We start from the raw sequence: 17983 nt of genomic DNA on the forward strand, positions 1-17983 counted from the left end.
GTGCAGCGAGGTACCTTTCTCTGAACTCCTCCCATGCGTGCACACTTGTCGTCTAGCGTCTGGTATGTGAGCCACAGGTAGGTGTCCACATGCTGGATGTAACACACGGTTTCTCCATACTTAATGTCGGGGACCCCCATCCCATCCACCTCCTTCTTCACACCGGGGTCCAGCTTCTCCTGAGGGAGGAAGGGAGAACAAATAACCTGAATGCTGTGATGAAACCAGGGCCAATGCATGATCTAACTTAGTTATTATAGTTATTTTAGAGCACTGATTTGTCTGATCCTGTCTCATTAGGAATGACTGTGGGTCTGCCTTTCAATCAGGGGGTCGGCGGTTCAATCCCCGCCCTAATCGGTGTATGAATGTAACATGTAAAGTGACTTTGAGTACCTTAAAAGGCGCTGTAGGAATTAAATAGATTATTATTAAGTTGGCATGTTTTGTTGTTTCACTATGTAACTTTGTTAATAAAAGTGCTTTATGAATAAAGTTCTTATTGACGTTGCTCTTTTTGTTATCCTTTTTGCTTTCGGGTTCGAGACAGATGTCTTCCAAGCTTCCAGACACGATGCCGTGTGGCTCGTGTTGGACTTCCTGCAGGTGAAGGCGTACCTTGGAGGACCGGAAGCAGAAGGCTGTGGACTTGACGTCGGCTTTCTCTTTGTCCATCAGCAGCAGAGATTTGTCTTCTATGAGACTCAGGTACTTCCCCGTGGTCACGTGCCTCAGTCTGAACGGCTGACCCCAGCGGATATGACTCCCGCTCCACCTGGACACAAACACAGTCACAGGACATGAACGGACCTGGAGAATCCTCAATGAACAGGCATGGCGGGGTCAGACGTGGACCACGGGCACTGCATACACGTCCTGTGAAGCTACACCTATACCGGTCAGACGGATACGTGTGATGTGACACACCCATCAACTCCTTCCTTCCTTGGTCAACTCCTTCCTTCCTTGGTCAACTACCTCCTTCCTTGGCCCTCAGCTAGCCGTGATCTGATCAGCTGCTAATTTGTTGCGCAACATGCACGGCGGCCGGAGCGCCATCTACACGTCCACCTGGGTAGCATCACAGAGTCGTGCGGCGTGCTAACAGATTGTTCCTGATGGGTAATTAATGGCAACATGAATACACAACACAGCTCATTCACTCTACGCCCCGGGCAAACGATGCATTGGCTTGTAATATAAATAGATGTATTAATAGAAATGTGTCGGGAGCGAATGGAAAGCCTGCAGGCTGACGTTCCTTCACTCCAGCAAACGGGCCTCACAGCCAACCCGGTCTCCTCCCAGGGTCACCATCCTCCCGTGTTTCTGCCGCTTAAATGACAATTTTCCTCTTATTCCACCTTTTTAGTTATCACAACCCGACCGTTACCACGACGACAACCAGACAGCCACATGTCCACATGTCCTTTCCTGGGCGGTTTGAAGTTCTCTTCCGATATGCTATGTTTTCGTTTCTGAAATATTGATTAGAATTTCAGGAGAGAATTATCACTCCAGATGGAACTAAAATGGTCAAAAAATATGGCGACCACTCGGTCAACTTGGGCAGCCAAAGAACTGGAAACCAAGTCTGCCTGGTCCTGATGCTGCTGTTGCTTAGCAACGATTGAAGCCATTTAAAGGCTGTTGACTGACACACACACACACACACACACACACAAAGTGGGTACAAGTTGAAATATTTTCAACATGCTAGACTTTTTTTTACACTGTGAGAACTCCCCAGCAGTCGCAGTTTTACAAGTAAGATTATTTTTTTCCATCAGTAATTGTTTTGGTAATATTTGGTAATATTTCTCGGAAAATGTTACATTCAGGACATCGAGCTGCATCAAAGCTGGACTTGACTCCGATTTGGGTTTCCGCACACATCCCATCACACTGTGTTTGGATCTTCATGTTGGCGTGGCTAAAGGAGACGAGATTATTTCTGAATCATGCACAAAAAAAGTCCTTTTCCAACTCTGGTTCAGTTAAATAAAGATAACTGAACTGTTGATAATTATTTGATTGGTGATTTTCTCTATTAACATTTGTTTTAAGTCTTTCATCTGAAATTATTTGTGTAATGTTGTTTAACTTTGTTAAGTCTGTTATCTGTGCTTGTATGTGGCTCTTGTGTAAAGATTTGCCATGGCCATCTTTAATAAAATAAAATAAATTATTTTAAAAAAAAAGATTAATTAATTAAAAATGTTTAATAAAATACAACAACAAAAATAACAAAAATAAAAATAAAAACAGTTTAAAAATGTTTCAGATAAACTGCTGCATCAGTGAATCCACATTTCCTCGTGTGAATGATGTACTCACACGACCCTCAGCGTCTCCAGCCTCCACAGGGACCTGGCATGACTGGACACCGCTCCCCCCTCATAGTGCACCGTCCTGGGGTAGAAAGGAGAGTAGCACACGTTAGACTTACACATCCACTCTAAACACAACAATGTACACGTCACTTCTCCCACTCCAGTTGCATACGACTCAGATATGTTAATACCTGGCGGGCGTTCGGGAGCAGAACACAGCTGCTCTCATTGGCACTGTTTAGCAACATGGCTGTCCCTTCTGGGGACATCTTAAAACTATAAGTATTATATAGTCTGTAATGAGAGTTGATGCTTTCCCTCCCTGCAGACCCCGGTGAGTTCCTTTAAACAGAAGCTGAATACTGTGCATGTCGAATGGTCTGAAACTCAAAGGTCTAAAGTCTGAGAGCCAAACGGGAAGACGAGGAAGCATCAGAGGGCAACACTTTGATTGCAGAGGTGACTTTGACCTTCTGTAAAGTCCTGAGAAACTTACATTCCAATAAGAGATGCTGAACGCCCGGCCAAGTGTTTGTGACCATGTTCAATGCAATTGAATCTAGATTTAACGGATGCAGTGCTATCACGTCAATACAGAGTTTGATAACCAATCACATCATTAACTCTGGAATCACACGCCTGGTTTGAATTAGCCAATGACGTGACTGCTAGCTGGTCATAAACACGGGACTCTCTCCCTTGACAGCTGCCCCCTGACGAGTAACATCCATCACACGTTTAGAGTCTGACAGTCCTCCGTCCCACTGCTGATTCAACCTAACATCTATTAGCTCCCTCCACCAGTCTGACATCCTCCTGTCGTGTTGACTTGCCAAGATCCAACGTTGATGTTTCCTCTATTTATAGAACATCTATTTATTCTTTATTGCATTTGGTAGAATATAACACACACTGTGTATTTTGACCCCTCCTCCCAGCTCTAACATTGGAATCCTGCATAATAGACTCTAGGGACTCTTCACATGAGGGACTATTATAGCTCGTCATCCAGAGTCATCCGGCGTCTGTAGCCCACACAGAGCCGAATAAAGAGAAAAACATCTGCACACAATCCGCCAGGTGTTGGTACTCGGACTCATTATGCTGGTGCATAGCTGAATGACAGAATGTAAACAAGCCATCTACTAAAAATGTGCTTTACCTCGTCACATATTGGGCTTTCAATTAACTCAAATGTAATGTAAATGGACAGTTGGGTCCACTCTGATAGGCCGAAGCCGAAGCCTACCATGACTTATGACCCTTGCATAAGTAGTAACTAAGTAAACCAAAGTTGCCATCTTATTTATAAAAGACACTGTATGCAGCTAACGAGGGGAAACGAAACTTCTACTTCTCTACACATGTAATGAGCAGAAAGTGACGAGTCTGATCCCGACACGTCCAACATAGATGTGAGAGGGGAACTATCGTCATACTTTCAAGCGTTGGGCCAGTGACGAACCGTCTGTGTTTGTGTTTGAATATGTTGAGTCAGATGTTTAGACTGTGCAGGTAAACTACTTTGTGTACAAATAAAAAGATATATTTCGTGACGATCTTGAGTCTATACATCAGTTGTAGGTATCAGTGCACATTACCTCCTCTGCTCGTCCCCATGCTCCCCAGAGGGAACAGTCAGACACTCGTCCATGTGACCGTGAAGGAGGCGCAGGACGTCGCCTCCTATCAGGAAACCTGCAAGAAAAGGACAACAGAACGGGAGATAAATGGGAGAAGAAGAGGTAGAAGGACAGATAAGAGGGACTTTGGGACTTGACACATGAGTCATACGACAGAGAAATGGACGGGCTGGCATAAAAGCTACAGAATTAATACAAGCTACAAATTCGCAAACACCTTTGGGAATTCTGGAGAGCCAGAAGAACATACTGTGCTGACGTGGGAGGAAGGCAGCAGGGATCCATTATGGGATCAAACCAGACATGAATTAGTGCTTTGGAAGCCCACCTGTTCAGATAAGAAAAAAGACCAGCACTAGCAGAGCTGATGAAGACGACCTGTGTCTTTAAATCATGTCACTCTGAGCCTTTTGGGACTAAACAGGCAGTCGCAGCGTCTTAATTCCATAATACATATCAAAACTAAGCAGGTTTTGGACTCTGTAGCCTGCATTTCCACACTATTGCCCCATAATTCATTGCACAGAGCTGCTAACATCTGCAACACATTATAATAAAGTGTGAATGGTGGTGAAATAGTTCAAGAATGATACGGTTAAAGTATATATTGTTTGCGTTCACTTATTCACTATGCTACTGGTAGTTCAACTTTCACATGAAAATGCCACTGGATTAATCGTTGTCTTCCAAATATCACCACATATGGTGCATCCGAAATGTCCCGAGATTTGAATACAACTTACCGATTAAAATTGTGCAAAAAAACATAAAGCCGCATTAATATATTGTACAAAAGCAAGACTACAAGCATGCAAGCAACAGAGAGAATGATGGGTAAAACAGACAGAGTAACAAAGCAACAGGAGACAGGTGTACCTTGTGCTACTTCACTGCCAGAACAGATGGGAGCCACGCTCCAGAGTGTCTGCTGGAAGGCTGCATCAACATGGAGGCTGCCATTACCGTAGGACAGATGCTGCAGGCAAGAGAGACACGAGAGCACAAATAAATCCATTATTGACATTCAAGACTGAAATACACACAAACAAAAAGGATGTTCCTGTATTTAGCAATTCAGAAAAGCAGGCCCGACCATAAATACTTTGTAGATAAACATTACAACTGTTTATTCATTACATTAAGCTACCTTTTACTATTTAAACTGTTTATCCATTAAGCTACTTTTTAGATACTTATTAGGCTACAACTGTTTATCCATTACATGAAGCTACCATTTAGCTAACTATTTCAACTGTTTATCCATTACAGTAAACTACCTTTTAGATTATTACAACTGTTTATCCATTACATTAAGCTACCTTTTAGCTAACTATTTAAAGTTTATCCATTGCTTTCAGCTAACTTTTAGCTTACTATTTCAACCGTTTAGCCATTACTTTCAGGTAACTATGTTAACTGTTTCGCTATTCCCTTTAGCTTACTTTTAGCTAACTATTTCAACAGTGCATCCATTACTTTTAGCTAAAGAAACAAAGAAGGAAAGAAACAAAGTGAGGCGAATGGTTAGATTTGAGCGTCTCTTTCCTCCCACACAACTGCTACTGACCAGATATCTTTCAGAGGAGACGCTGACGAGGATGAGATCATCTCCCACTCTGACCTTCTCACCCTCTGACCGCTGCTTCGATGCTGGGTGGATGGTCCACCAGCATGCCTCGCCTACACACACACACACACACACACACACACACAAAGAATAAGAAAAAACACAAAGAGCAAACAATAGCTCCGACAATATAGTACAATATAGTAGACGTGTGTCCATGAAACACAGCAACATGAAGTTCTGTTATAAAACTACCGATCACCTCTGCCTGTGGACCACTTTGGTAGCCTAGATTTGTCTTGCAGCTGCTCCGCTTGAACTGCTGGCGCCATCTCTAAAGAAGCAGGTCAACAATAAAAATAGCGCAGACTGTACTTTGCAGAGTCCAATTGTTCTGACTTTATTGCAGTGTTTAAACCCAGTGGAGAAGCAATAAACCGTGTGCTGCTCACCAGCTAGTCTCTACTGTGTCTGCTGATGGTTGCTGGACAGGTAGTGTGCAGTGGGATTTTAGATATGTTTAGCTGTTTGTTGCTGCTTGAAGAACACCGAGACACACTTAATAAATTGTAACGGTCTGGGCTGTAAAACCAAAAAACTTAAGGATGCTAAGAAAGCTCTGGAGAGCTGAGGAGAGCTGCAGATGTAGGGATATTCATCTTTGGGTTTGTCACTTCCGGTGACACACTGCCTATACTTTATACACGAATTCAGAGAACATCTAGTGTCAATTTTTGTCGAAGTCCAATTAAACCACAAGCAAAAGCCATTTCTTGTTGGCGAGATATACCGAGTCCCAGGCACTAATCAGTCTCAATCTATTGAGCGATACAATACTATATTGTCACAGATCCAGTACAACAACTTTGGTAACGTTGTGATCAGGACGGATCAAAACTTCGATCTTTTGAAAGTTGATTCCCATCAACAAACTTCGACATTACTGGACTCCTTTTTCGCTTGTGGTATTATGCCTACGATTACAATTCCCACAAGAATAACTAAATCTAGTTCCACTCTCATCGACAACATTTATGTTAACCAGGAGAACATCTGCAACTTGATCTCCTTTGTTATTTTTTCTGATATTTCAGACCATTTGCCGTGTCTAACGCTTATGGGGGAACGAAATAAGGTTAATGAGAAAAAGCAGCCTCTCGTTATCACATCGCGATCTGTCACTGATCAGACGCTGCAAGATATTAATCATTCTCTGTCCAATGTTGACTGGTCTGACCTACAAAACATGACCGTAGACGAAGCAAGTAACGCAGTCACTCGGTCATTTATAAGCATCCTGGATCATCACGCCCCTGCGAGAACTGTTCGTATTTCTCGCAAGCATGTTATGAGAGAACCCTGGATGACGGTGGGTCTGATGAACTCGATACGCAGGCGTGATAGTCTGTTCAAACTCCAGCTGAGAAAACCAGACAGTCATCCTGCGCGGGCAAAATTTCTCACCTACAGAAATATATTAAACAAAGCCAAACGAGACGCAAAACAATTGTACTACTCTAACCTCCTTAATGAATATAAGTACGACTCAAGGAAGACTTGGCGAGTGATTAACTCAATCATTAACAAATCCAACGACAAGTCTCGTATCTCGGATGTATTTTATGTCAATGGCAAAAAGGAAGTTGACCCTAAAAAGATTGCAGATGGGTTCTGTGAATATTTCGCTACCATAGGTGTGAAATATGCAGACCAAATTGGATGCTCTGATCACTCGTTTGCTGAGTATCTTGGTCAATCGTCCACAATTCAATCGATGTTTCTTAATCCTGTCGATCCGGATGAAATTTCTAAACTAATAAACAGCTTTAAGCCAAAGAAAAGCGCCGGTCACGACGGTATCAGCATGAATCTAGTCAAACAACTTGGTCAATCGTTGGCCACTCCTTTATCACATCTTGTAAACAAATCATTATCGGAGGGAGTTTTTCCTGATGATATGAAGATCGCTGAAGTGATCCCCATTTACAAAGCCAAAGAAAAGCATTACTTTACTAACTATCGTCCAATATCTCTGTTGCCAAGCTTTTCCAAAATTTTGGAAAAGGTCGTTCATAAACGACTGTACAGCTTTGTTGCAAAGCATAACTTGCTATACGGAAGCCAATACGGTTTTCGACCAAAGCACTCGACTGAGAACGCGGTCACTGAGTTTCTGTTTGACACATACACTGCACTTGAACACGGAGAGAACACTCTGGCATTTTTACTGGACCTTTCTAAAGCTTTTGACACGATCGATCACTCAATACTTTTTTAAAAAACTGAGCCATTATGGTGTTAGAGGTACGGCACTCGAGTGGTTTAAAAGTTATCTTCGTGGTCGAAAACAATATGTGAAATACAAGGGGTTCAAATCAAAATCATATGATATAACTTGTGGAGTATCACAGGGTTCTGTATTAGGACCCCTGCTATTTATATTGTATACAAATGATCTTCCAAAAGTCTTAAAACGTGTTAAAAGCATCCTCTTTGCTGACGACACAACTATCTATATTTCATCGAAGGACCACGATAACTTATATCAAACTGCAAATGAAGAGCTAAAAATCATATCGGATTGGTTCAAAGCGAACAAGTTATCTCTAAATCCACAGAAAACTAATTATATGCTAATAAATAAATCAAATAATGTCCCAGATCAAGATTTTAGGCTTGAGATTGACGGGGCTAATGTCGAAAAAGTCCAGTGCACCAAGTTCCTTGGTGTCTATATTGACGACAATTTGCGCTGGCATCAACATATTGACAGTTGTCGGAAGCGCATACGAAGCAGCACATTTGCCCTGCGCTCCGCAAAAAATATACTCTCAACAGAAAATCTGCGTTTGTTGTACCACAGCCTTGTCCATCCGCACCTCTTGTATTGTAATATGCTCTGGGGATCCGCAGCTAAAACTCAGGTTAAATGTATAGAGATTTTACAAAAAAGGGCTGTGCGGATCATCTGCAACGTGAAGAATAACGAACACACTGAGCCGCTTTTTAAGAGATTGGGCATTCTGAGATTTACAGATCTACATTTATGTCAGACAGGAATTTTTATGTACAGATTTATGAATAATAATCTGCCACACAATCTGTTACGTATGTTCACAAGGAACACAAATGTCTACGACCACAACACGCGGCTGCGTGGTGGCATTCATATAAATAAACATACAGTCGACATTGTATTTAAAAGCTTCATCTGTAGAGGTCCAAAGCTCTGGAGACAAATTCCGGACGAGGTCAAATCGGCATCCACCACCAAGGCATTTGGTTCTCGCCTTAAACGCCATCTCACTTCATTTTGAAAGTTATTAATATTGATATACAGCCTGGCGGCACAGTACAATAGAGGAGAAATATTTAAAATAAAATGTATATACATAATTTGATGTTCGTGATAGTATTATTTTTTTCTAAGTTATCAGTAGTTCACATTTGTCTTTTATTATTATTTTTACTATGTCTCTTTCTTTTGGTTTTCTTTTTCTGGTTTTTTGTTGTTGTTGCTTGTACGACATTTTATGTTTTGATCCATATGTGTGTGTACTGTCTGTGTGCCTGTAGTAGTTGGGAGGGGCGGGGCTAAAGGGTTAGGGGCGGGGCCGTCCAACTCCTCATCTCAGAGGAGCCTACAGACCTCGGTCTTTGGACGGTCCTCCATTCGTAAATTTTTTCTGTTGTTAATGTCTGTCAGTATGTTCACGTTATGTATGTACTTATGGAAAATAAATTACTTACTTACTTAAACACGTCCCTCAACATAGAGGCGACTTAAACAGCAGCTAGAAGCTGATGCTGCTAACAGCCTTATCAGTCCTAACAGTGCAACAACCCTAACAGTGATGACAGCGCTAACAGTGATAACAGTGGCTCAGCCAGTAGCTAGCCAGCGGTGCAGATCTTTAATGCCATGATGACTGCTGCGGGCTGATTGTTTTTTCACTAGATTCAAACTATGTGATAAGAGAAGTGAGCTAGAGTCCTACCTGTGGTATCTTCCTGAAGTCCAACATCAAAAGCCAGTTTGTCAGTGGATGAGCGGGAGGTGGACAGACAGCACAGGTACTAAACAGAGGACACAACATAAAGTCCATCAATCCACCGGATTATCATCTATTGACCGTCATCCTCTTCTCCGGTAATAATGACAGCCCCAATAAAGTACTCTTTTATCTCTTTTACTTTTAAGAAAAGTCCTTCCTGTGAAACTTCCATCAGTTCAGTGTGCAGTTTGATTTATAGGAGTAGAAAAAGGTCTTTGCTGCCCCTCAGGTCCAAATAATGGTATTATTTGAGCTATACCTTGCAAGCTCATCAAATAGGCTGTTGAACTTTCAGAATGTAAATAATTATTTCATCATTTAATTAATATAAAGTATTTGGTCTTGGCTAGTGTGCCAACATGTGTCATGTTGTCGTCAAGACAAGACAGTGTTTCCCTGTGTTTCCTCTGTTTCCCTGTCCTTCTGTCTCCTGTGTTTACCTGTCTGTCTGGGCTCACCAAGAGGTGTGTGCCTCTCTCCCTCCCTCCCTGTGATTGCCAGCAGCTGTAGACTGATCATCAGGACAGGGCTACTAGGCTGTAAACTGCCCCCATGTTGTTGGTTGTTTTGTTGTTTTTCTCCTGTTTCAGCAGTCAATCGGCTCATCCCCCGCCCCCGCAGGTAATAATCAAAATCACCACCACCTCTGGGGAGTGCAGAGGATTCCCTCAGTCAGTGCTCACTTTTTTCGCCAACGTTCACTTTCACGTCCGATGAGCTAAATCTCTTTCTTACATGGGCGCATTGTGGCAGCGGGTCCGATGGGGGCGACAAGGCTCAGGGAGTTTTTTTTCTGCACGTGTTGAAGCGACTCGGATGAACTAACTCGTTCATGATGTGATGTGGCCTAGACATGGTGATCAATCTGGCGATAAAGTTAGATAATCGTTTCGAGAGAGCGTCGGGAAGGGAACCGGCCTCCCACTCTCTTTCTGTCCAGTCCGCTCCCCCCAAAGACAGGGGGCTCACCAGTAGGGGGGGGGGTCAAGCACATTAGAGAAGACCCCTGCATTCAGGTAGTTTCCCAGGCGGCATCATCGGAACCTCTGGATCCTCCAGTCAGAGTTTGTGCATTAGCGGCAAAGTCTGCTTTGGTCACTCACACTGCACTGAGCCCTCTGAAGCAACACAACCCCACATTGTCCGCGTTGCCCCAATAGAGGTCAGCGTTGCTCGCCAAGTCTCTCCGCCTTTATAGACTTCCGTGGGCTAAACAACATCACTGTTAAGAACAAGTACCTGTTGGATTCCTACATCATCATCGAGAGTGGCAGGGTGGACCCCCCAGAGAAGACCGGCGAACCCTCCTCCAGGAAGATGTTACAACGGTTTTTACAGTAGGATTATGCCCTTGACTATTAAAGGACGCTTCACTTCTGCACCAATTCTGGTGCAACGACCGTGTGACGGTTGTTTGAGGTTGAGAGGTTCCGGACATTGGGGTGGGGGCTGTTCTCCCAACATTCCGCCAGGGCCGTGGGCATTATTTTTTTTGCTCAAACAACTCATCACATCACTACCCTGGTTCCTATAGGGTTGCTCCGCCCCCTGCCAACCTGGCCCCTTGTTCCACTCATCGGCGTGGACTTTGTTGGTCACCATTGTAGACCGTTTTCTAGGGCGCCCCACTTCGGTCTTCTTCCAAGCCCCGACTGCTGATCGTCACCGAACCCAACCAATCCCCCCTCCCCGCCGTCGGTTGACGAACCCCTGCTCCTGATCTTGGCTCTGGGGAGGTATCAGAGATCAAGACCTGGAGGCTCCGTTGAGGGGGTACTGTCTAACAACATGTAATACATTCAAAGTAAAGTCGACTATTTAACAATATCACCCCACAAACACCAATCCCTTTCAGACTGTGTAGCCTTAAAATAGAGAATCTGAATAATTAGAGTTGTTAATCCTTTAATATTATTAATACAGTGCTATTATAATAAGTGATTAATACAAAGAAATTGAGAATTACATTTGCATTAATTTCTCCGACCAGGTTGTTCATTTCAGAACCACCTGTAATTTGGCAAAAGCTTAAATGTTAGTCACAGATGAGCAGGGCAACTATTTCATCATGCACCAGTCCTTGAAGTATAATTGCTGTCGGAATGGGGCTGAAGACAGTTTTGAGTTGTTAGATATGTTTACTGGAGCTAATGTTTTAAAGCTACTACGAGAAATGTGGTGTTGAGTTTGGCGACCCCTGTGAACAAAAGCGTCGGTGTCTCTGAGCACCAGACTCCGTTTAGAAAACCTTGAATATCAGCAGCGTCTGACAATCTGCCCTGTGCCCTCCTGGTTCTGGTTCTCCAGGGCCTTCTCTCCCCCCAGCAGCGAGCTGTGAGTGATGACGTCTGACTGGCAGCGCGCTAGGCTTGTCCATGGCAGGCTGGTTTTTAAGCTAAAGAAGTTTCTAGTGAACCTGCATTATTTTATCGGATTATTCCAGAATTGCAAACGGTGGCACAGAGGATAAGCATTCAGAATAACAATAAAGAAAAAGCCAATCTACTCCCTCATGTTCTAGTTTACTTGTGTAGGTCATATGTATCGGAGGAAAAATCCTAATCATTGTCCTCTCATGATATACTTTATACCATTTGTGTACATGTGGCAGAAGAATTAGGACAGGTTCAAAGGTCGGGTGACAAGTCACCAATGATGACCCACATGTCCTGGGTCCATCTGAATGGACTTAAGCCAAAGATGATCAATTCGAGAACGCCTTGTCCTTTCATTGTCTCCTTCTGAGTAGATTAGCTGAGTAGATTTAAACATTAATATTAGTCTACCGGGCTTCAATGAACGTATAAGGGACGGAACACTTGGACTGAACAACAGATGATAATCTCTGACCGTCTTGCTTGGACGCTCAGAGATTCCTGTTCCATTCTTGAATGTTTCATGACTTGTTTGCACTCAGCTCATGGTCGATTACTTGTAAACTTGTTCCTGTAATAAATTGTTAAAAGACAACCGTGATTGAACTACTTCTGACTTCTCACAAGGTAACGGAACATTAATTTCCACCACAATATGGAGGCATCGGTATTCAATTGAGACAGTGAAAGGTTCCTCACAGTAATTGTTCATACAAAAGCAGGTCGTAAGTAAACATGGCAGAAACAACCTCCTTGTTTTAGTTATAGTTGTTATTTTGGTCCCTGTATGTTTATCGGTGTGTGTGTGTGTGTGTGTATTTGTGTGTGTGTTCACTGACCATTCCACTGTAGGAGTGCCGCAGCAGCACAGCGTGTCCGTACAGTAAGGTGCGATGGCCACCACCCTGGGACGCCTGACAGGGAGACATTCAAAAAGAAGGAAAACAAATTAAAGCTGACTTACATAAGACAGAACGTCCCAGGAGGAGAAACCCGGAGAGAAACAGTCCAACAGAGATATCAATAAACAGATGAGACATGAAGAGAGCAGGAGAAACTAGCTGTATCATCTTCTGATGGTTTCGGCATAGTCCTCGCCAATAAAATCCATAAAAGGGTTCCAGATGGAAAAGAGCCCGTTGATGTCTCCTTGGAGGACTTGTGTGAGTCTTTCCAGTGGCAGCAGTACAGTAGGACATGTATTATTCTGTGGGTAATTAACCATCCCTTTTCTTACATCATTAAATTCAACACCTGCATCTCATATATTTGAGTGAGTACAGTTACTTTAGTTCAGCTTTCATTTTAAGCCTACAATTCCTCTCCCACTTAGACCAATGCGATATATTTTCCTACTTTAATCTAATCGTTAAAAAAAATTACAATTCGGGAGAGGAGTTAAACAAATAAATAAAAATACTAATAAATAAATGTGTATACATACATACATATACATAATTAAACTTCTGTTGACACTTCAGAGTGTCTCCTCTGGTGTATCGAATCAAACGCTCCCCATTCACAGGTGAACTATCCAACCAATCACAGGTCTCCGCTTCCAAGGCAGCGGCATTTAACGGCTACTTGAACAACCCTCGAAGGGAATGAACAAAAATGTGTAAATCATGCTTCCTGTAAAGAAGTGTGAACTAGTGATGACCCCCCCCCCCCCCACTCTGCAGCTGGGTCCCCGGTGGGAGGAGCTAAGAGGGGACATAAAAGGCAACACCGAGGGGAGCATCGTCCTCTCTCTCTCTGACGCTGCACCAGCCTCATCCTGTGCTGCTTGTAGTATTTGTTTGCTGTCGCAATAAAAAGGTTTTGCTTGGAAGATCAATGCGTGGCCTCCCGTTGTGTTACCAGCCGTGAGCCGGGTGGTAACACCTTGTTTTGTGTGTCTTGTACATCTGATGCAAGTTCAAGCTCTGGGTTTAAAAGGTGGTCCTTGTTCCTGCTTCCCAAGACTATAAAAGGTGCTGCAATACTCCATAGAGACACTGGAGGCAGGAAACTGCTGCCACTGACCCTGACCCCGGACTCACTGGTGTACAAATTCTAAAAAGCACTGATGCCGTCTTGTTGTTGTTGTTGTTGTTGTTGTTTGGGTGTGTGTGTGTGTGTCGCTTCACACTCACCCCCTCCGCCTTGTCCTCGGTGTTGGCCAGCATCTCCTGCAGGGCTCGTACCGACAGCGACTGCTCCAACACGAAGGTGCAGATGGACAGATCTGGAGGCACATTCTGAAACGAGAACACAAGGCCGATGATTTATTGACGTTGACTTTCACAAAACGAGAGTCCGTTCTTCTGGAGCAGCACTCAGCTGGTGAGAGATCAATACAAGTAGAAATGCATTGGCCTCAGTACCTTGGAGTTGGAGATGGACTCGAGGAAGCAGAGTCGGTTCCCGAAGCCTTCGGCAGCCAGACACAGCTTCTGTTGCTCCTTGTGGATTGTGGCCAAGCACTGGAGGACCACCTCGTCATCCTACACACACACACACACACACACACACACACACACACACACACACACACACACACACACACACACACACACACACACACACACACAGAGTTACCAATCAAGACATTCAGTAACCCAGCGTTGGGTACAGAGATGTTCTGCAGAGCAACCTGATCTTCAAGAGAACTGAGAAACACAAACCAAGCCCTGTACTGAGTCAGAGCGCACACACACACACACACAACAGGGGATCAAAGAGATTCAAGCAAAGAATGATTGTCTAAAAGTGTGTTTCCTATGTGTGCGTATGTGTAACTGTTTGAGCAATTGGCTTCTACCATAATCACACACACACGTATACATACATATAAGTATAGATACATACACACACACACACGTATACATACATAAATACACACATACAAACACACATGTATACATACATCAATACACACACATACATACAAACACACACACACATGTTACGTATACATACATAAATACATACACTCATACATACACACACACATATACATGTACACAAACACACACACACGTATATATACATACATGCATGCACATACACACATACTATTTTAATCTCAGTTTAAAAGTCTGTGCATTGTTACTTTTGCATATTATAGTTAGTAAAATAATAAACAATTCTTTTAAATGATAGAAGCTGCTCATCCAGCACCACACACTTACAATATGTGACACACTGAAGGACACACACTGAATGACACACACTGAAGGACACACAACCTGCTGCACTGGCATTGATTGTTGTAAACGGTGTAAACTGTAAATTGTGCAGTGCAGATTATTCCAATAGGAACGTATGCCCAGCATCAAGAATAACTAAAAACAGACAATATTCCTCATCAAGGTCTCGTATACGACATTGAGACGGTTTCCAAACCAGTTAAAGGTTCCTTGGAGTGTATTTAAGAAAGATTTGGGTTTTCATCGTTTAACATTTGATGCATTTTGTTGTATTTTGCCAAATTAAAGGTTTTGTCCTATCAGAAATATTGTTTCCTGAGCCTTTGAGCTCAGGAGTCATGCCCTGTGTGTTGCTCAGGGTCCTGCTGTTTGTTCTTCAGCACTGATAAACATTCAGTTCAGTTTATTTTGTACAACCCAAAATCACAAATGATCCTCAATTTGTCCAATCTGTCCACATACGACATCCCTGACCTTTGACCTCACATCATGGTGTTAGTTCTCGTTCTGTGGTGTTGAACCTCGACCAGACAATAACAGATACAGTTTCATCAAATGACCAGTTGAGTCGTCTTCAACTCATTTGAATCAGGATGAGGCCCAGTGCGTCCTGTGGCTCTGATAAGCTCCGTATCAGAGAATCAGACAACAGCACCACAACATGTCCGACATGTGAGTGTGACAATCAATGTAATGTCTGTCCCTCAGACATCCAGCAGCTGGTCCTGATGGAGGCTCATCATCCGTTTCCTCGGTCCTACATGGACGTGGACTAAACCTCCCGCTAGTTTCTGTTGACTTCATTTGAAGTAAGGAGGAGGACAAAGTAAGTGGTCTCACACTTGATATGTATTTTGTATTAATTTGTTATCTTTCCACAGCACCATGTTTGTCTCACTGTGCCCCTTCATGGTCTGTATACAGGATGCACTTCTAATTCAATCAACCCCGATGTCTGCACAAATGCGTTAGATTAGATTAGAACACTTTATTATTCCCTAGTGGGGGAACTCATTTGCCATCAACAAGTCTTTCACTCAACAATAGACACAGTCCACAGAGCTCACCAGACCAGAATCACACTGCAAGGAACCAAACCAGAAGATGCCCCATAGACTTCACCCGCATGACTGATTGTGCGTTGGATTATGAGCGTTGACAAAATCTTCTTCAGTACATCATGATAAGGTACATTTAGATAGGGTGACCAGATTTGAGTTTGTGAAAAAGAGGACACTTCGTCTCGGGGGGGGGGGGGGGTAGTAGTCAGTTCAGTGTGCCCTAAGCATAACTCCTCCATGATGCCCCCCTGAGATAGGAGAGGGACCCACGACGAGCGGCGTCGAGAGGGGGGGGGGGGGGGTGCTGAGCGATTAAACAACTCTCTTGTTCTGCCTGTTTTGTGATATACATGCCTAAAAGGTGCCTAATATTTCTAGACTGAAATAATATCGGCATTATAATTATTATAACTATGAGGATTTTTTTAGTTGCCTATTTTGTGGAGCCCCCTCAGGACTTGGTGCCCTACGCACAGCGCGTAGTGCGCTATGGGAGCGTCGGTGCTGGTTGTAGTGTATAGCATGCCGCACAAACAACAATGAACTAGTGGAGGCGGCAAGGTGCTCCGTGTTGCCAGATTGGAGATGGTGAAGTATCGTACCAAAGGCTCAAAATGGTCGTCTTTGGAGGATAATTATCGTGGATCTGGCAACCCTGAGATCGGTCGACCAATGACTGTTCTCTATACCGTCAGAGCTCGCGCAAGAAGGTGGAAAGTAAGGGAGATACCATTTCCAAAACTTGTAGGCCTAAGGGGTAAATACTAGTTTGTGAAAACCCAGAGAAACACAAATATCTGATGAAGCAAAATCCCGGACGTTTTTGGAATCCCTGCCGGACGCATTTTTTAGATCTCAAAAAGAGGACATGTCCGGGGAAAAGAGGACGTCTGGTCACCCTAATTTAGAGCTTACTCTGATTGACAGGTCACCGCCGCTACCAGAGCCATATATACGGCTCTCTAGGTCACTAACTTCTGTTCATTGGCTGCAAAAGAGACAACACAGCGACGGCCATAATCCAAGATGGCGACGGTCAGAATCCAAGATGGCGATGGTCAGAATCACTGGACTTGAGGCATCATAACAACAACCCAACATCACATCTTATTTACGGTCTGTGGTTTACTTCCGTTAGCTGTAGTAACCATGTTAGCTGTTAGCTCTGTTTGCATAAACACACCACGGAACTCTGTTGCCCGCCGGTTGCTGACAGCTAAGCTAACTGAGATCATATACTACCGTTCAAAAGTTTGGGGTCACACAGATAACTTGGTGTTCTCCATGAAAACTCACACTTTTATTTATCAACTGAATTGCAACATGAATATAAAATATAGTCAAGATATTGACGAGGTTTAAAATAATGATTTTTATTGGAAATATGAATGTTGTTCTTCAGTTTTATAGCTTCTCTCACCAGCATAACTTTTTTCAGCTGCACTCACATCAAAAGGGTTTTCAAGGGTTTTCTACCCCTCCGTTAGTCTTCTAAGGCGATAACACAATGTAGGTACCATTAGAACACTGGAGATGGGCCTCTACACACCCATGTAGAGACTTCATTAAACACCAGAGAATAGTCATTTACCACATTAACCATGTAGAGAGTGAATTTATTATTAATTTAATGTTGTCTTCATTGAATTGAAACAGTGATTTACTTAGAAAAATAAGGACATTTCGACGTTTTCTTCTTCTTTTTTCTAAGTGAACCAAACTTTTGAACGGTAGTGGACATAAACCCAATCATTTTAC

General features: G+C 43.2%; 1 protein-coding gene across 1 annotated transcript in view; it reads right to left on the reverse strand.

The window, feature by feature from the left end:
* The window catches only part of ryr2a (ryanodine receptor 2a (cardiac)), a 125383-nt gene that overhangs the window by 84260 nt on the left and 23140 nt on the right, over positions 1 to 17983 (reverse strand). Inside the window, exons 2-11 of the mRNA XM_056430441.1 lie at positions 14340 to 14459; positions 14109 to 14213; positions 12813 to 12887; positions 9542 to 9620; positions 5544 to 5656; positions 4853 to 4952; positions 3935 to 4031; positions 2338 to 2412; positions 619 to 775; positions 15 to 179 (exon numbers count right to left, since the gene is read on the reverse strand). Of these exons, the coding sequence (XP_056286416.1) occupies positions 15 to 179; positions 619 to 775; positions 2338 to 2412; positions 3935 to 4031; positions 4853 to 4952; positions 5544 to 5656; positions 9542 to 9620; positions 12813 to 12887; positions 14109 to 14213; positions 14340 to 14459 (1086 nt within the window). The remainder of the gene's footprint in view (positions 1 to 14; positions 180 to 618; positions 776 to 2337; positions 2413 to 3934; positions 4032 to 4852; positions 4953 to 5543; positions 5657 to 9541; positions 9621 to 12812; positions 12888 to 14108; positions 14214 to 14339; positions 14460 to 17983) is intronic.

Source organism: Pseudoliparis swirei, chromosome 13 (assembly GCF_029220125.1).
Source record: "Pseudoliparis swirei isolate HS2019 ecotype Mariana Trench chromosome 13, NWPU_hadal_v1, whole genome shotgun sequence".
Classification (NCBI taxonomy): domain Eukaryota; kingdom Metazoa; phylum Chordata; class Actinopteri; order Perciformes; family Liparidae; genus Pseudoliparis; species Pseudoliparis swirei.